The 20262-nt window shown below is 34.3% G+C and overlaps 2 protein-coding genes and 1 pseudogene across 3 annotated transcripts; 2 read left to right on the top strand and 1 right to left on the bottom strand.

The window, feature by feature from the left end:
- Window positions 1-1212: 1212 nt before the first annotated feature.
- LOC7460097 (T-complex protein 1 subunit eta) lies at window positions 1213-7243 on the top strand. Its single transcript, XM_002312818.4, has 14 exons — window positions 1213-1373; window positions 1467-1727; window positions 2193-2318; window positions 2397-2600; window positions 3624-3793; window positions 3923-4058; window positions 4609-4725; window positions 4845-4964; window positions 5047-5145; window positions 5238-5327; window positions 5858-5945; window positions 6145-6233; window positions 6321-6395; window positions 6855-7243. The coding sequence occupies exons 1-14, from the start codon at window positions 1359-1361 to the stop codon at window positions 6948-6950; spliced, it is 1686 nt and encodes a 561-aa protein (XP_002312854.2). The 5' UTR covers window positions 1213-1358; the 3' UTR covers window positions 6951-7243.
- A 1168-nt stretch (window positions 7244-8411) lies between these two features.
- LOC18109347 (serine/threonine-protein kinase BLUS1-like) lies at window positions 8412-9545 on the bottom strand (annotated as a pseudogene).
- Window positions 9546-15069: 5524 nt separating this feature from the next.
- Window positions 15070-18333, top strand: LOC18109348 (putative wall-associated receptor kinase-like 11). 2 transcript variants are annotated; one of them, XM_052455639.1, is made up of 4 exons: window positions 15070-15475; window positions 15658-15810; window positions 16640-17863; window positions 18057-18333. In XM_052455639.1, exons 1-3 carry the CDS (start codon window positions 15085-15087, stop codon window positions 17845-17847), a joined length of 1752 nt encoding a protein of 583 aa, XP_052311599.1. In that variant the 5' UTR covers window positions 15070-15084; the 3' UTR covers window positions 17848-17863; window positions 18057-18333. The 2 variants fall into 2 exon arrangements, with proteins under 2 accessions (XP_052311599.1, XP_024464233.2); XM_024608465.2 differs by lacking the exon at window positions 18057-18333 and having other exon boundaries at window positions 16640-18020.
- The last annotated feature ends 1929 nt before the right edge of the window (window positions 18334-20262 follow it).

The following is a 20262-nucleotide window of genomic DNA, read 5'->3' as shown; positions in this document are numbered from 1 at the left end:
TGGAGTATGGACAATGGAGGGCTTGCATCAATGCTCCTTGCACAATGGAATTGATGTGAAAAATCTTAATTCGTTTTTTGAATACTGACTACTTAACTGAGAAAATAATAATGCATAGTCTTTTGGGAACATCTTCGTTCTGGTATGCTGTTTCCTTTTCAAATTTCGATTTTTTTTTTTTTGAGGGAGAGATTATCTTTATACTACCAGAATAAAAATAAAATCCCTGAAAGTGAAATTAAGGGGCAGATTATTCTTTTTCAAATTTCATCTATTTTTTTTTTCCTGTTCATTCGTTTTTTCTTTTTTGTCATGTGTTCTTGAAAATAAAGTAATTTTTTGTCCTATTTTAGTTTTGGATTGGTGATCTACTCTCTTGAAAAAGTTTTGTACCAAGCTAGTCTCATCAGCAAAATAGAAGGGTGAAGATGTTTCTTACACGAGGGAATCTTGGCCCTATCTTAGTCCAGGAAGTAGAAGAATTTGAAATTAGATGAGCTGGGCCAGCCCACAAGAGAAAATAATATGTAAAGATAAGGCCTTGCAGGAAAGATAGATTGGGTTGAATAAGGCTTGAATCCCTTGTCCTATACACGTAAATATCTTATAACCTTTTTCTTTTCTTTTTTCCAATTTAAAATTCATTTTTTTCTTTCTATACTATGTCTTAATCTATCCACCAATTCTTGATTAAGTCCCTAAAAGATTCAACGTTCCTCGCTGAGTTCTTGTGTTATTAGTAATTACTAATATTTTACAAGGGTGAATGAATTATCTGGTTTCCCTAGAATATCCATAAAAACTTGCCCAAATTAACAAAAAAAAAAAGGTTTTTCTTTATATTTTTCAAGTAATTTAAATTACATTAAAAAAAAATGATTTAGTTGTTGTTTTTAAAGTGTTTTTTATTTGAAAAAAGCATCAAAATAATAATGTTTTATTTTTTAAAAATTATTTTTGATATTAACATATCAAAATAATATAAAAAATATAAAAAAATATTAATTTAAAGCAAAAAAAAAAAAAAATTCAACTTGAAAAACATTTTTAAAACATAAAAATTAATATACCCTACGTCAATACATTTCTCTCGTGGATTAAAATATTATATAGAGAAAAAACTGATAAATTAATTGTTTTTGGACGAGATTGAGAATCAGATAATACATCAGGGATAACAAAGTAATTGCCCAAAACTTTTTTAAAATAAATAAAAAGATCCCAAAATGAACGACAGACGAACATAGAGAAAAAGTAGACAGAAAGGACCAGAAAAGCGAAAACACCCACTCAAAAAAACAAAACCCTAGCTCTCCCTCTCACTTCACTACTCTCGCGCTCTCTCTCAATCGGCAACAATGGCAGCCATGATGGTAAGCAACGAACTCTCTCTATTTTCGCATCCAATCTGTAACTAACTTACTAACTAACTCACCGACTCTGTTTGTGTGTTGAAACGAGAGCAGCAACCGCAGATCATACTACTGAAAGAAGGAACCGACACGTCGCAAGGCAAAGCGCAGTTACTAAGCAACATAAACGCGTGCACGGCGGTGGCGGATGTGGTGAGGACGACGCTAGGACCTCGTGGTATGGATAAATTGATCCATGACGATAAAGGAAATGTCACCATTTCTAATGACGGCGCTACTATTATGAAATTGCTCGATATTATTCATCCTGCCGCCAAGATCCTTGTTGATATCGCCAAGTCTCAGGATTCTGAGGTCATTAATTAATATATATCTATAATTTTGTTGATTATTTTTGTAAATTTCTGTTATTGTTTTCTTTTGATAGTGGAGATGCGAAATGTTTTGCTTGTGTTTTTTTTTTTTATGTCGGTTTGAATTGATTGTTAATGTGAATTTTCAAGCAAATGTGATACGCGAATATATATTGGGATGAGGCTACTGGCGTTTTCAGCCAGGGGGAGAGTATGTTCTTGGAGAATTAGAGTGGCTTAACTGTTTTGCAAAGAATGAGAAGTTGTGAAGGTTCAGGAGGGGTGTAGAGGAGGTTGATTTTGAAATTTATTGTGTTTGCTAATGGGAGGAAGATTTTTCCGACATTCTTTGTTATTATATGGATGGTTACTTTGCTAATGGGAGCATTGTATGAAAAAAAAAAAAATACATGTGCCGTTTATTGTTGAAGATAAAAGTTAAACCATTTCTTTTGTTGTGCTACAGGTTGGTGATGGTACTACTACCGTAGTTCTACTTGCAGGGGAGTTTTTGAAAGAGGCTAAACCTTTTGTAGAGGACGGGGTCCACCCACAAAATTTAATACGGAGTTATCGAACTGCGTGCAATTTGGTACGTGATTGTTATATTTGTGGTTGACATGTTGGGACTTGTTTTCTGGCATCTTAAATATTTAAAATGATGTTATAGGCAATTGAGAAGGTCAAAGAACTAGCTTCTAGTATAGAAGGAAAAAGTCTAGAAGAGAAGAAGAGCTTATTGGCTAAATGTGCTGCTACAACATTATCGTCAAAACTTATTGGTGGTGAGAAGGAGTTCTTTGCATCAATGGTTGTGGATTCTGTGATTGCGATCGGGAATGATGATAGGCTAAATATGATTGGAATAAAGAAGGTAAATGCATATGCTTTCATAGCTTTCCTTCCTATGTTTTGTTGTCTTATTCTTCAAGTTATTTTGTGGTAATTGACAGTCTTATAAATAGCTGAAAAACATAGAATTTGGGAAATCATGTGGGCTTGATTTTGAAATGCTGAGCACATTTTACAATGGGAGCAATTTGTAGATCGATAATCACGTGGGCTATAAATTGTCAAGGCAGGAAGAGATTCTGAACTTGCACTTGGATTTCGTTCATCATCTCAGAATTTCATTCATATTATTGTGTTGTGCCAAGCTGGTTGCGTCACAACAACTTTAGGTTGATAAGTTGCTAATCTCTCATCACTTGGAAGCCACCAGGGCTCAAAGCTAGCCTTTTGTTGAATGAAATTTCTAGTTGCTTGCCTCACCTCTTTGATTGGAATCCAGCTGATTTTATGCAATTATTACACTTCAGTCAGCTCAACTTCATTTGTTTATTTCACTATTATAGAGATGGCTATTCTTCTTAATGACAAGCTCTAGATCTTGGCTGAGTTCTGTGATGTAGGCTGGGTTTTACTGCTTAAATCCTCCACTGCTCAGCTTCTTGGAAGACTCAATCAATCAGTTATCATATGGTTGCATGTCGTGGAACTGTCTTTTTTTTTAGTCACAGGAGTGATTCTGAATTCTGTTCCCTTATAGAGTTCCTTATCACAGTGTATAGTAGCTTACATGTGATGCTTCAGAATTGATGCATGTCTTTTGTTACTTGTTTTTAAGTAAAATTGTTCTGAGTTCTGTCCAAGAAGTTTGGCAATTTATTTGTTCTGTTTTTAAAGGCTGGGATGTTTTCTTAAGTTGTGCCTTTTGGCTAACAGGCATTCTTGTGTCATTGATCTCCCCTCACCCTCCCCACTTATCTTCTCACATATCAACTTTTTCATTATTCTTTTGGATGGATGACTGGTGTTGGTTTGAAATATTTTCCTGACATTAGCATGCTATGAAAAATCTTGATTTCCTTGAGTGTATGGGTGTTTTCCTCCATAGGTCCCAGGTGGTAATATGCGAGATTCATTTCTGGTGAATGGTGTTGCCTTTAAAAAGACGTTTTCTTATGCGGGGTTTGAACAACAACCAAAGAAGTTTGTAAATCCTAAGATACTCTTACTCAACATTGAGTTGGAGCTAAAATCTGAGAAAGAAAATGCAGAGATAAGGTGGGATCCTTTTTTTATCTTATGATACATTCATTATGAGAACTCCCCAACTATTTCGCGGCCGATGCTGTTGTTGTTGATATTTCTTTTAAAAGCTGATTACCCCCTGCTACTTTTCACATGCTGCAGGCTGTCAGATCCATCTCAGTATCAGTCCATTGTTGATGCAGAATGGAATATAATATATGATAAGTTGGATAAATGTGCACAGAGTGGGGCAAAAATTGTTCTTTCACGACTTGCAATTGGTGATCTTGCAACACAGGTGGGTGTCCTTTGTATCCTAAATGCTCTGATCCATTTCCAAGGTTCTAAACTTCTGATTCTATTCTGAAAATGCGTGGCATGTACATCTTCTTTGAGATTTTTTGGTTAATTGTTTAGGTGGTGATTATTCTTGTATGAGCCTTCTTTTGGTCTTTCTGCTCATAAAATTGTTCTTCAATTTGTCTGTATTTTTTATAACTAGATTTAGCTGCAGGAGTACCTATTCTCCACAAATATTGCTTGCTTGTTTTCTTTTTATTCTAACAGGATTGGTGTAGCTACCAATAAATAGTGGATTATCTCTTAAAGAATTCTTTTACATTTTCACAAACATTTACCAGAAAGTCCTGTATGATTTTATATGTTAGTCTCCTTTCCTCTTCAGTATACTCCTTTTCTATGATGTTGATCAGGTAGTTCATCATATGGAATTTTGAAGGAAGACTTGACTTATTTAGCTCTATGGCTATCAGCCTTGCTGAAAACTTTTCTTTTCTGTCTCTTTTGGATTATTAGTGGCATATTAATTACGATCTCTGTTGTAACAGTATTTTGCTGATCGAGATATTTTCTGTGCTGGTCGTGTAAGTGAAGAAGATCTGCAAAGAGTTGCTGCTGCAACTGGTGGAACTGTACAAACAACTATCAACAACGTAATTGATGAGGTCTAGCATTAACTTAAAAAAACATGTTCAAAGTCTTGATTGTTACTTTATATGCTTGTTAACATTTTCTTTTCTTCTTTATTCTCAATTTTCATTCTTGTCTGTTGTTTGGCCAAAAGGTTCTTGGGACTTGTGAGATTTTCGAGGAAAAGCAAGTTGGAAATGAGAGGTTTAATATTTTCAATGGATGCCCTTCTGGAACTACAGCCACTATTGTTCTTCGTGGTGGAGCAGATCAGGTAGGTCACTGTTGAAGTTGTGGCAGACTATTCTGCATTGGTTTATTCTTACTTTGGATTTTCCATGTACTATCATTATCAGTTCATTGAAGAGGCTGAACGAAGTCTACATGATGCAATCATGATAGTTAGAAGAGCTATGAAGAACTCAACCGTAGTTGCTGGTGGTGGTGCTATAGATGTATGAAATCCTATTACATGTGATACATCATGATTATTTATATCTGAACGCATTTTAGGCAATAGTGACCAAACCAGTGACTTGCATCGCAGATGGAAATAAGTCGGTACTTGAGGCAGCATGCTCGCACAATAGCTGGGAAGTCTCAGCTGTTTATCAACTCTTATGCAAAAGCCCTCGAGGTAATTAGCTAGCAGTGTGATATGTTTTATTGTGGCATGGACTGCCTTCATGTATGTGGTTTAGAAACTGTGAAAATGACCACTATTATTGTGATCTTATGGATCTTGCTTGACTAGGTAATTAATTTTGAGCTTGTCATAGTTTATATCAAAATCTTTGAAGATTATGCTGTCATAAATTTTACCTGTCATGTCTTATTGGTGAAAATCCACATCTTAATGTTTTCCCATAATTTTTTACTCCCTATCCAATGAGGTCAATCTGTGATTCTGTGCTGAATTACTAAGGAACTTAAAAAATGTACCTGATGATTTCAACTTCCAATCTTGAGCATTTCATGTAGCCTTATTTCTATAATGCCCCACCCAAAGCTGAATTTGTGCAAGAGCTAGCTAGTCTGTCCCTCTCCCTGGTTAACAAAATGAGATCTTGGATATGTTTCGTTAGTGATGATTTATGCTAAACACTTTAGATTGAAATATGGACTTTGATTATAAACTTAGTAAGGTATTCCACATTCTTGCTGCAGGTTATCCCACGACAACTATGTGATAATGCTGGGTTCGATGCAACTGATGTGCTGAACAAATTAAGACAGAAACATGCACTTCCATCTGGTAGGTGTTCATTTTTACTTATTGTAATTGCCTTTTGAAACATTCTCTGTGTGGCCTTGCTTGAATACTTTTAGTAGGTTTTGCTGTTGATAAACTACCTTCTTGCTAGTAAAAGGGCTTTATGTCAATGGCTTTGTGTAGCAGATCTTTTTCTCATTTACAGTTCTTGTCATTTAAAAGTCGTAAACTTTTTTAACAGGTGAGGGTGCACCATATGGAGTGGATATCAACACCGGTGGAATTGCAGATTCTTTTGCAAACTTTGTTTGGGAGCCGGCAGTTGTAAAGGTGTCTATATCTTCATTTATTTGATTTGCCTTTTTTTCCATTCATTTCTGCTTGTTGAACCCTATGTGATTGAAATCCTTGACTCAGATCAATGCTATCAATGCTGCTACTGAGGCAGCTTGTCTGATCTTAAGTGTGGACGAGACAGTAAAGAATCCCAAGGTAATGTTAATGCTGCTTTGTGTTGGTTAGAAATGAAATATTATCCTGAGATCCTCGGGTCGTTGGGTTTGCTCCTTGGGATAATAAGCTGTCCCACTTGGCAATAGCCAACATGTGTACTGTAATTATTAAGTGTACGAGTGAGATTTGCTACACCATAGTACATATCAAGGTACCTTTGTCACTCTCAAATGTTTCCACCGTGCTAGTGAAATATGCTACCACATAATACACATATTAAGGTACCTTTGTCTGGAGAAAAAAATGTTTTAAATGTTTGTGTTAATTTTCTATCAGATTATAATGGATTTTGTTGTCCTATATGAGAGCCTGTGCCAAGTTAAATTAAAGCCGAAATTAACCCCTTTTTTTGTGAGCCTCACAAAAAAAATAACACGGGCCTCTATTCATTCACTTCTGTTTTTAAGCTGATTGTTTCCATCACATTTGATGTTGCAGTCTGAAAGCGCTCAGGGAGAAGCAGCTGCAGGTGCTATGGGTGGACGTGGAGGAGGTGGTTTCCGTGGTCGTGGACGTGGGATGCGAAGACGATGAGCTCACTGAATTGCAATTTTTGTTCTCTTGATTTTAGTTTATGATGGGGTTTTCAATGTATTTATCAATGGGACTGAAATGATCGATCTGAACGTTTGGTATTTTGAATCTGCGTGGCTTTTCTATTTGAAAGTTGATCAGTTCACTGATTGGTAGCTTCTTTCTGGATTATGGCTGCAGCTCACTTTTGTTTCTTGCCCTCCCCATTTGTCTGCAGGAGAGATATTTTGTATTTTTGTTTCCTTTCTTGCTGAGGAAATAGTAAAAGGCAATAGAACTCACTCTTTGTTGCATTTTTGTACTTGTATTTTTATTCCATCTTCTTGTATTTTACTGTATTTTAAGTATTATGATCAAAATCTTTGTATTTTTCTGTACTTATGATTTAAATAGTAATATTCAGAAAATAAAAATCTCATAATTCATTACTTCCCGAAGTATTCTAGGCACGGATAGTTTGACGTATCATATGGAAATAATTTTATAATATCTAAGAAAATAGATTTTTATTCTTTATATATATATAAAAGATTTGTCATGATATTCAGTGTAGATAGTATTTCTCCATAAAATACTTGATGAAAATGGCGAATTAATCTTGTCAGTAAATAAAAATAAATTCATAGAATAATTCATGTTATATAATTTTGTTCAGTTGCAAATTATGAAGTTAAATATAGGAGGTTAAAGTCAACTATCCACAAAACAGAAGGAAATTAACAATTCGAGAAAAAACTCGTAGACCTAGAAAGCCTTTTTTTTAATTAATTATTGCAATGTTATTTAAGAAATCATTTGATTATATCATGTTTTTTAAATGAGATTAGACTTTTCTATGAGCCTAATATAAAACATATTATAAGCAAATTATCATGAATTTTCAATGAAAATAAAATATTTATTATTTTTATATGATTTTAATGAATTAATTATTTTTTGAATTTTCATACCAACAGATAAAAATTATAAAGATGTTAATTTCTATTTTTATTTGAGTCTTTTTTAAGATGAAAATAAGTTTTTTGTTAAAAAATTGCTACAAAAAAAAAAAGAATGTTTCCAATAAAAACATTAATAAAAAAAGGGGAGTTTTTGCTTTCAAAAATACATTTAAGATATATTTAAGAATATTTATTTCAATTACTTTGATTTTTTATTAAAATGATGTTATAAATAGCAAAAGATATTTTTTGTCAAAAGAATAATATAAATAATTAGCCGGGAACTTTGCTTAAGAAATGTTCTCTCTCTGTTAGAATTTAAATCTTTGAAACCCTTACGAATAATTATTTTTATTGTTTTATAATTAAATAAAAATTATTTTGAAAATTACCCCGTTAAGTCGCGTCGGATTTAGCAAGACTAACCTCAGAAAACGTGAATACTGTTGTGGTTAATATGATCATTGACTTCTACCAAAAGCATAAAGTAACGGCATCTGCTCAAATAGAATACAGCATCAGAAAGGCTGAACCCAACTTTGGTGTTAATTTGGATTTTTGATGGTTTCGCCTCCAACACAGAGAATTTTCACAACTGCATCATCTTTTGACTCGATACAGAATTCTGGGTCAAGCTCGAATTCACGCTCATAAAATTTCCAGCCACTGATCCTTCTAGTTTTCATTCTTGGACCCGCTGAGTCAGTATCAGTACCAACAGTAAGCTTGATGTCCCATCATGTAAAGCTTTGGCTTCTTCAAATCTTTCTTCAACATTAGGCAACCCATTGAAAACTTTCTTGAACAAAAAGTCTAATCCTTCACAGTTCTTGAAGAAAGAATATTCTAACAGCTGATCAGCAGAAGGTCTCTTTGAAGGGTCTTGATCGAGACAGGAAGCGACCATATCTTTGAACTCTTTAGAAAACTTTTTGTTCTTGAAATCTTTGATGTGCTTCTCATGATCATGATAATCAAAGAACTACCCAAATCTCTTCTTTATCTTCATGATCAAAGACTTTGAAGGAGGAATGAGGTGAGAGAAAGGAGGTCCACCATGTGCTAATTCTAAGGCAGTAATACCGAAAGACCATATATCAGACTTGAAACTATAACCTGTACCTGAGTAATTTATAACCTCTGGTGCCATCCAATATGGGGTCCCTGAAAAATCAGTTTTACCTCATTGTTGATGAGGAAGACGATGAGGATGATTTCACAATGATACTTGAGTCGTAAATCGAGACCGGCATGCCAGAATACTCGAGTTTTATGCTGCCATTATCTGTGTGATCCAAAAGAATGTTGCCTCCCTTGATATCTTTGTGAAGTAGCCTTGATCATGAAGATAACACAACCCCTTCAGGGTTTCTTTGAGAACTACACCAATGCATGGCTCTAGTAGGCCATCAGGGAAACAAGAAGAGACCATGGATTGGAGACAACCAGCAGCCATGCAAAGCATAACCACCCAAAAACAGTGACCAACAACGGAAGAACAATGGGAAGCAAGAACGTTAGGGTGTGAATGAAGTGGCATGGACCATGGTCATGGTGTCACATCTGAGACTATCAAAAACAGCTGGAGAAGATCAATGAGTTTGATTGCAACCACGCTTGATGTCACAAGCAGTTCTGGAATGAGGCGATTGCAGGTATCTAAGCTATGAAGAAGGGAGAAGAATTGTGTCAGGGTTTCAACAATTTAAATGACAAGTGACCGTCACACTCAAAGCACCGTTTCACCTCTTATTTTACGCACCGTTTTATTCCAGTTTCTTTTAATCTTTCGTTTGTTTTAAGATGTCCACATGTTGCAATTTCCTTAAGCTCAGGAGGGTGTTTAGAGAAGCAATAGTTTATATATAGGACAGCAACAGACTTTGGCATATTATGCAACAAATTATGATGAATGTTTGAGGAATCATCTGTTGGTTCCCATTGCGTTTTCTTCTTCTTCATTTCACCATTGCATTTGACAGTCTATCCTTGCTAGGTTAGACAACTTTTTCACTATAGCATTCCTGGATTACTTCCAGGCTGGTTCTATGAACATCTCTCCTGCAACACTTGACTGCCAGACGTCGTTGTGGAAACATATTGCTTTGTGAACTGTGGTCCTAGCGCCACCACCAATCTCTTTCAAGATCATGTACGCACCTGGATTCGCTGGGTAATGAAGTTGAACCCATTTGGATTCTTGGTCTAATTCATCAGCAATGGATGAAGCTCACTTTGGTTTGATCTTGTTCATGAACGGGTTTAACTTGAGAGATTCTTGAATCGGGTTAAGAATTTTCGGGAGATTTTCTTGATGATGAGGAAGGTTAATTTGTTTTGGCATGTATTTTGTTGAAAGCAAGGAGGTATTTTGCAGGGTGGTTTTCTTGTGAAGTCTCAGGATTGAGAGAGAGAGAATGATTTATCTTTGAGAAACGAGAGTGAAAGGATGCATAGCATGGGAAGTGCAGGGATGCTTTTTATATAGCAGGGAGGGAATTAACAAAGAGGCAGAGGCAGGCCTGTTCAGTTTGAGGGATTCAATAGGTAGGAGTCTGTGCTAGGCTTCTTGTACATCATGATTTGGGTTTTTTTCTTTATGAAGAACAATGAGGCTGAAGAAGGAGGAGAGAAATATGTACAGAGCAAAGAACATAGCTTCCATTTAGCAAAGCAAGTGTGAAAGACTGCTGTTTTGCAAATTGCAAATTCAGTTTGGTTCTCAGCTAAAGCTTGCAGTAACATATCCTTCGCTGCTCGCACGGGAAATTTAACAAAACACAAGATACAAGCATTACATTTCCGATGAAGACTCAAAACATGGGTAATGGAATATAATTATTATTATTATGAAACAAGAAATTGAGACACTAGCAATGTGATTGTGCAAAGAACAAACGAACAATTTATCCACTGGCCTGTTAGACTATTGGGGGCGTTTATTCAATACAAATCATCAGAAGATTGAAAGAGAGAGTAGGAAGAAAGTAAAACATAAGAAGAATAACAAGTAAAGAATGGTAATTATGGAGCCCATCCTCAAGGTTTAAGACCAGCCTTGAGAGCTTGAACGGTGGCAACATCAGTCTTGAAGGCCTTGGTCGTCAACGCTGTTGCTAATATTAAAAAAATAATATATATGTAATTCGTTACTGAATTTAGCAACTGAATAATCCGTTGCTAAATTCTGATGCTAATAGCCCCATTTTTTAGTAGTGAAAGTGCTGTAGTTATGTGTGCCCAGTATTGTATTTAGCTATTGTTTATTCATCAGATGTAACCATTGGAGGTGATCCTTAATTACTTTGTTCGCTAGACATGATTCGTCGCCTGGCTGATATGGCCAACACACAATTTATAACCACCACTTTCAGGGCAGAACTTGTGAAGGTTGCTGACAAGTTATATGGGGTGACACACAAAAACAGGGTGAGCCAAACACCAGCATTTTCTTGTTTATTTGATATTTTCAATATTCGAGTGAGATCTGGGATTTGGTGAAATTGATTTCCAGTGATAAACCATTACTGATTGGATTTCTGTCAGCCTTCATGTTTTTCAATATGTTCTGTAATTTAAATATTGGAAAATTCTCTTTCTTGGCACTGTTTCTGAATGGATTTCTATCAGCCTTCATGTCGCGCTTCTAGATGCTTGCTCCCAATTAAAATTCATGCACAAGTTTTCCTTTGGTGAGGAAGTAATATATTCCACGAAAATCATTCTCTCACAGTCGCCTCCCCCTTCAAAGAACAGCTCGAGCACGTGCTCTCAATGAAGGGGCAGCATGAAGACCATGGCACTGCAGTTTTTCAAAGAGGTATGAAAGCCTTTTCAAGAAGTAAATCTTCCAATGAGAAAACATACCTTGAGGAAAAGGGAACCTATGTGCATGTGGTGGGGTATCATTAGGAAATATATTCTATTTTCTTGTAAGGACTTCAATTGCTTCATCAATCTAGGCCTCCACAAGTAGCAAATAATAAATTATGATGTAGTTGTAAATCTTTTTAAAATTGTTAAGTTGTTGACGTGGACGTGGACGTAAAGTAGATATGTTTTATAGATTAGGTAGACAAAATTAAGTTTTCTTTTCGTTGATTAATTAGATATTTGAAGTTTACTATTATAAAGTTATTTTTTAGGAGGAGTTAGGCAAAGTAAAGATACTATTTTACTTCCTTTTACACTTCCGTGTCCTTGATGATGCCCTGGAAGTAGCTAGGTTAGCCTGCCTTGTTTGTTTTGGATGAAGCTGCGCGGTAGGTCTGGCCAGTTTTTTTTATGCTTATGTGTTTGGAGACAACACTCAATAGCCCTGGTAAAATGTATCCTTTCACTGCAATGGAGGAAGGAAACAGTGCGTGCACGATCACTACGTCTGACCTTGCAATTGTCGGTCTTAGTACTACTGGTACTTTTAATCTACTGCTGTATGATTGGCTAATCAACTTTATTTTTATTTTTATTTTTATTTGTATTTTTTGTTGTTTGGAGGAAAATGGAAACAATTAACACGAGCCCGTATGTGGGAGAGCATTTAATTTACAAGTCGCTTTGAAATGTCAAAGTTTTTGAGACCAAAGTAGATGACATCTCGTTGAAGAGATGGCGTCCTGCAAAAGAAGGTTGACTTTCAAGGTGGATGTCTATAGATGCCATTTTCATTTTATTTCTCGCATTTACTAGCTATATTCGTGCCTGCTTGTGGTCTTAAATCCACCGCCCCTGCAGCTAGCTAGGTGGAAAATGCTTATGCACCCAACCCAACTTTAGAACGATAAGACATGTTTTTAATGAAATTTAATATTATGTTAGTAGTTATTTTTTTAAGTATTTTTTACTTAAAAAATATATTGAAGTTTACTATGACATAATTTTCCAAAATAATTAGCCTCATGGGATCATAGATGTCGGTCTACACATGCCAGCGGATGTGGTCACCATAAGATATCAACGAAGAAGTTGAGAAGTCGGAGTAAGAGCATCACAGAAAGAAGAGTACCTGAACCAAGAGGGTTTTTTTTAAACACAGTAAATAAAAAATTATCAAAGTAACACAATTAAAAAAATAATTGAAAAAATAGCACACTTGGAGTTTGTATTGATTAACCTACTAATCATTAAGGTACACTCGATCCTAATTAATTCACTGATTAATTACGTCAATGATGTCAACCGAGCGATATATAACCTCCTCCTCCTCCTCTTCTTCTTCTTCTTCAAAATCTAGTCATAAATTGATTTTTCATTAATTCAGTCTATTATCTTTGTTGGGGACAAAGTTTTTAAACTAAAAAGAGATTGCAAAAGAGAGAGATTTTTACACTAGAAAAGTTCTGTTTAAGATAAAAAAACTAAAGAGGTAATGATAACAATAACAGCAGAGCAGCAGCAAAAACAATGAAGAAATGATTAGTGATGATGATGATGATAATAATAATAATAATAATAATAATAATAATAATAATAATAATGATAATGATGGTATTCTTAACAGAAATAGTTCTGTTTCTTGTTACAAATTATTAATTATATTTCAGGTATTATAAAAATTTATTTTTAACATTAACACATCAAAACGATCTAAAAATACTAAAAAATAAATTTAGAGTGAAAAAAAATATTTTTATTTTTTTTCAAAAACACTTTAAAATGAAAAAACAAATGGACACTTGCTAGTTGCTACAATGCTTGACCACTTCTAGGTAACACTAGGTAGGTGGTTTGCGGTACGTCACGGGCTAATATTTTTTTATTGCATAAAAAATATTAAAAAAATTTAAATATTTCTTAAAAAATTAAAAATATAATGTTCAGGTAATTGCCTCAAATGAGTTTAATAAACTTGATTAATTTAATAATATCATTAGAAAATAAGATATCAACAAGAAAAAAAACGAAAAAAAAAACAACGATTTTTTGTAAAAGATGGACACCTGCTAATATTATAAAAATATATTTTCACAAAATTTCCAAAACGTCTCAATAATTTTATTTATTAACAAAATAAAAATTAAATAAAAATAAGATAATTATATAGGAAGAAAAATAAAAAAAAAATATGACAAAAAAATCAATTACTACTGTTAACTTCTAAAATAGTAACCTAGATTATAATACCAAAATCACTATACATGAATGTTGCTAATGGCGCCAAAGTCTGGGATTATTGTTATTGTCTTGTAGGTTAATTTATGGGTAAAGTCCCAAGCTCTCGACTGTTTCTGCTGTGGCAAATACCCTATGGAGCTCGGCTGGTCCTGTTGAAGTTTACTATGATAAAGTTATGTTCATACTCAGAAGTAAATTTTCCAATGAGATAACTTTGTTAATACCAAACCCATTTTTATTGAGGAAAGGGAACCTTAGCTTGCAGAAACAAGAAAATATTCCAATATGGCTGCCTTTGTGGGGTATACTGTATTCTCAGGAGGGACTTTTCTTTTCCCTGACTGTTTCTCCTATTGGTTTCTTTCGCATCATTTATTTTAGTCTTCATGATTCATTACTGGGCCTCATTACAGAAAGAATAGATTCATTGACCTGATCATCTCAGAATTGGTCATATGATGAGTGTTTTCTGTCAGTCTCTCTTAGCTATATATTGTCTACCAGGAAATGAAGTTGCACAGTTAAAAATTAGCGGGAGAGAGAGTTGGTTTGGAGCTTCTTTGTATACATATATTAAGTTGGGTGGTGTATATAAAATGATACTTCAGAGGTGGGTGTTTTTGCTGATGATGTTGCTACTAGTGGCTGCTGTAACAGGAGCAACAGCAAATCCAGATGTGAGAGATGGCTGCCAAGAAAGGTGTGGGGATGTTATTGTTCCTTACCCGTTTGGGATTGGGGAACCAAGATGTGCCCTGAATGAAAACTTCTTTCTAGACTGCAATTCCACTGATGATGGTCATCTTGAACTGTGGTTTGGAGAGAACATGCCTGCTCGCAATATATCATTGCTGAATGGCACAGTCACTGTAGGCGTTTATACATCGTTCGATTGCTATAACAAATCAGGGCTGCAGGACAAGCTTTTCAATCCGTATGTCTCACTTGGACCAGCCTACACATTTTCAGACTCTCGAAATATGTTCACAGCAGTTGGTTGTGATACCATTGCCTTGGTGACCAACGAGGACGTGACATTCGGGGCTGCTTGTCTCTCTTTATGCACTACAAATGTTACCATGTCAAAGAAGAATCCCTGCTCAGGTTCTGGATGCTGCCAGACCTCGATTCCCAAGGGTCTCAAGTCACTGAATATTACCATTCAGAGCATTCGCAACCACGCGGATGTTTACGAATTTAACCCTTGTGGCTTTGCATTCCTTGAGGACAAAGACTCCCTTGACCTGTCGGATTGGCCACTCTCTCGAACTCCAACAGATTTTGATACATCAAATGTTGTGATCGAATGGGTAGCTCAAAACGAGACATGCGAAAATGCTCCGGCCAATAAGAGTTCGTATGCTTGTGGCATCAATACAAATTGCTGCTACTCCGATAATGGTCAAGGATATCGTTGCGCATGCAATGAAGGGTTCGAAGGAAACCCATATCTTGAAAAAGGATGCCAAGGTAAAGTGACAGATGCCTTCAGTAGTTACGTGATTGAAATTAAAAGATTGTTCATTCCTCTTCTCAGATATTGATGAATCAAAACAACTTCTAAATGCGTAGAACTTTTCTAGAATTTATATTCGTTTAGACTAAAATATTGTATTGAATTAAGGTCAATTCATAATGTGTTATGTTTACAGATATTGATGAGTGCAAGTATCCTGAAACATACACATGTTATGGTAAATGCCACAACACCATTGGGGATTACGAATGTAAATGTTCTCTTGGCATGCATGGTGATGGCAAAGTAGGTTGCAGTGGGTTTGGGATCATCACAATTATTATTGCAGGTAATTAATGTGCATCCACTTCAATACGTGGCAGTGGCAGGTGTTCCTTGTTTTTCAACTATCCTATATGTAATTAATTAAGCCATCCATCCAGAACAATAAGTTGAGCTATCATTTACTAGGGCTTTGCCTTTTGGGTTCAAAACAAAAGAACCGAACTAATATATTTCACTTACAAAATTAGACTAATCGAAAAACTAGTTTATTCTAACATAGGATTAAAAAAAAAAAAGTTTACCACGTTTGTCTTTCTTGAAAATCTTATGATAATTTTAAAAAAATAAAATAAATTCTTCAAAATTTTAAAGGAATAATTATTTTTTCTTGAAAAGCTATGAGAAAACATTTTCGAAGATGCTCAAAAAGTGGATCATCTTAGTCTTTCTTGAAAATTTCATGAAACATAAAAAATTAATTGTTTAAAACAAATTTTAATTCCTTAAAACTTTAAAGGAATAAGAAAATTTCAAAATTGCTTATTGATTAACATTTTTTTTGCAATATAATAATGATTAATGACTCGATCGTATAATATAATATGTATAGATATTCATATCTATTATATTATAACTTATAGATTTTTTATAATTGATGAAAATATACTTTTATATATTAATACATATTGAAGAGTAGGGTTAGATTGAGCGATTTATCTTATTAAATATTAAAAAAAAATTAGGAACATGGTACAACCTATGTTCTAAAAGAAAATTAGGAGTTCTTGCTTATGATGTTTCTTATTAATTTTTTTTTTATTAATGTGAACATTAAATAATGACAAATCATGAAATTATTATTATTCTTATTATTTTTCCCCTGAGAAATGCAGTTGTTGTTGGAGTGTTGTTACTGCTCATTGGTGGTTGGTGGCTGTACAAAATCATGGAGAAAAGGAAGAGCATAAAACTGAAACAGAAGTTTTTCAGACAGAATGGTGGTCTCTTGTTACAGCAACAATTATCCTCAAGTGATCAAGGTATTTCCAAAACCAAAGTATTCAGCTCAGAGGAGTTGGAAACTGCCACAGATGGTTTCAATGTGAACAGGATACTTGGTCAAGGTGGCCAAGGTACCGTGTACAAAGGGATGCTAGCAGATGGAGTAATTGTTGCTGTCAAAAGGTCCACAATGGTGAGTGAAGAAAACCTTGAAGGATTCATCAACGAGGTCTGTATTCTTTCACAAATCAACCAAAGAAATATAGTCAGGATACTTGGTTGCTGTTTGGAGGCAGAAGTTCCTCTTTTAGTTTATGAATTTATTCCTAATGGAACTCTTTACGAGTATCTCCATCGCCAAAATGAGGAGTTCCCTTTATCATGGGAAATGAGATTACAGATTGCTGCTGAAACTGCCGGAGCACTTTGCTATCTTCACTCAGCAGCTTCCATTCCAATTTATCATCGAGATATAAAGTCCACCAACATACTCTTAGATAACAAGTATCGCGCAAAGATTGCCGATTTCGGGACTTCAAGATCACTCTCCGTTGATCAAACTCATTTGACGACTAATGTGCAAGGCACCTTTGGTTACTTGGACCCAGAATACTTTTGGTCCAGTCAGTATACAGATAAGAGTGATGTCTATAGTTTTGGAGTAGTTCTTGCTGAGCTCTTAACTAGACAAAAAGCAATTCTTACAAACGAGTCACAAGAACGCAAAAACTTGGCTGCACATTTTGTTCTTTTGATGGAAGAGAACAGAATTTTTGATATTGTTGATGCTCAAATTAAGGAGCACTGCCCCAAGGAGGATGTCATCGGTGTAGCTAATATTGCAATGAGATGCTTGAATTTGAACGGAAAAATGCGACCGACAATGAAACAAGTCACATCAGAGTTGGAGAGGATCATTCAATTGTCACAAAAGAAGGACGTTCAACAAAATAACGAAGAAGCTGATCAGGGCATCACGGCTGAAGTAATCAGTGCGTGGGATGATGCTTCTACATCAATTACTTGCAGCAGTTTTCAAGTTGATCAAGCTCTATCATCATCTGATGTCGAACCTTTGGTCCCTTTCAAGACTTGGTGATCCATTAATAAGAAACGTGTCTCGACTCTGCAAATTTTTCCTTTTTCTTTTTTCCTAATGTTCTTGGATAAACTTAAGACCATTTGTTTCGGTATTTGTTTTTGCGAAAATGCTTTAAGCCATCGTTGTCACTGTTTTTTCTTCTATATAAATCTTGCTCACGTTCTCCTTAATCTTATTATTTCTCTTCTCACCGCGGGAAAATATAGCAAATCACAAGAAGAAATGGAGTGATCTTGGTGTGCCTAGAAGGGACATCTTTGAATGCTTGAGTTTCTGGGTTGGGTCATCCACTGAAGGAGAATGGAAACTGGTTTGTTACAGTCCCTCCTCAGATTGTTGCTAATGGAGTCAAAGGCTGGGATTATTGTCTTGTAGGCTAATTTATGGGTAAAAGTCCCAAGCTCTCCTCTGTTTCTGTTATGGCAAATACCCTATGGTGGCCGGATGGTCCTGTTGAAGTTAAAGTTATGTTCAATCTTTTAAGTTGGTTTAAATTTAATTAGATGATAAAAGAATATCCAACAACTACAAACAAACAATTCTTAAAAAAAAAAAAACAACATGAAACCATGTGTAAAAATTCATAGAGGTGCAAAATTAGATTAAAAAAAAAAGGATAAAAATCTAATTCAATTAGAGATATTGTGATAAATATGTAATATAGATAATAAGAGGCGAGCTAACCTGTGGTGTGCCGCAAAACTCATATCTCAGGTCATAAGATCGGAATAATTCTATATAAAAAAATCAAAGAAAACAACAAAGTCAATTCTTAAAAAAAAAAACACTAATGCTGAATGATGATGAAATAAATAATAAGGGGCGAGTCAACCCGTGGTGTGACGCAAAATTCATGATCCAGGTCATGAAATCGGGATAATTTTATAGAAAAAAATCAAAGAAAACAACATAGTGAATTCTTAAAAAAGAAAAGCTGAATGATGGAATTGAAAAAAAAATAAGTAAAAAAAATATATCAACCAACATCAACTTTTCAAATATGTAACCCGAGTTATTAAACCGGAAGTATCATGCATGAAAAAACAGTGAAGCATAATCCCTAGCAAATTAAACGTTGAAGAATAAAACAGGGGGTAAAAATAACAACACAAAAGAATCTAAAATAAAAAATAGTAATTAAAAGAATTATGGTGAAAATTAAAATAAAAAATAAATTAAAGGGCAATTAAAAGTTTTTGAATGGAAGGTTAAATTTAAAAGAGAAATACCTCCAATAAAAAAATAAAAGAATGAGAACCATTTTTTTTAAAAAATAACACACCATAAACTTTGATGGAAAAATAAAATTGAAAACTAATAAAACTTTTATAAAAGAGTCAATAAAAAAAATTAAAAATTAAAAGAATAAGGATCGAATAAAAAAAAATTGACAAATTATAATTAAAAAAATAAATAAAAAAAATAAAACTTATATAAAAATACTAAAAAAAATCTAAAAAATATTCCATTCATAATTATCATCGCAATTTACTGATAAAATTATTGTATCAGTAATTTTATTAGTTTAAGATGAATTTCTAGTAATGTAAAGACGTCGGACATGGTATTTGTGATGATGTGCTTAGGTTTTGGAAGATTTAAATATGCAGAGAGAGAGAGAGAGAGAGGAGAAACTAACAGAGAGGCAACCATATACAGCAGGCTATTGATAATATATAACAATCGATGAACATTACAATGTTTATTGTTTTTGTAGTCATTAGTTTGATCGATTTGGTCTAATGTCTAATAAATGATAGATCGTTACAAACATCAATCAGTATTCTTCATCTGTCTAAAAAAGAAATAAAAATACAAAATGACACGATAATAAAATTTTCAATCGATCGAGTGCAATAACTATGAGTAGTTTGATATATATGCACTCATATATATGGTAGATAGACTTCAGATCTAATTAATTAATCTAAAGGGTATAAATTAGCATGAGTTGAAAAAAAAGAAGCTCGGTTGATCTGATAAAAAAATATACGTTAATTTGTTGATTCGGACAAAACCTAATTATCAATTAACTAATTTTTATTTTTTTCTTTATTAAAATAACATTTATTTGATCATTTTAAAAATTTGTATTGGTCAACCCATGGACCCTTCTAACCATGTCACCAGCCTTGCTCCGAATTGAGGTTTTACAACTATGGATGTACGTAAGAAAAAAGAGTTCGGATCCCAGCCTATGTTGCTTCTACGGGCGTGGGGGGACATGAAATTTTCTTTCAATAAATCTCCTAAAATGAACTTATTAGTACACGTTTAGTTTTTCTTTTATATAAGAATTGTATACGTTAAAAAAACTTCAAATCTAAAGATTTTTTTTCAACAATTAATACATTTCTTTTAAAAAAAGTTTAAATGTTAGCCACAAGAGTGAGTATCAGTTCAAATAATTTA

The sequence above is a fragment of the Populus trichocarpa genome, chromosome 9, assembly GCF_000002775.5.
Source record: "Populus trichocarpa isolate Nisqually-1 chromosome 9, P.trichocarpa_v4.1, whole genome shotgun sequence".
Lineage (NCBI taxonomy): Eukaryota > Viridiplantae > Streptophyta > Magnoliopsida > Malpighiales > Salicaceae > Populus > Populus trichocarpa.
The sequence above is the reverse complement of the archived record's forward strand: the minus strand, read 5'-3'. Positions and strand labels throughout refer to the sequence as shown.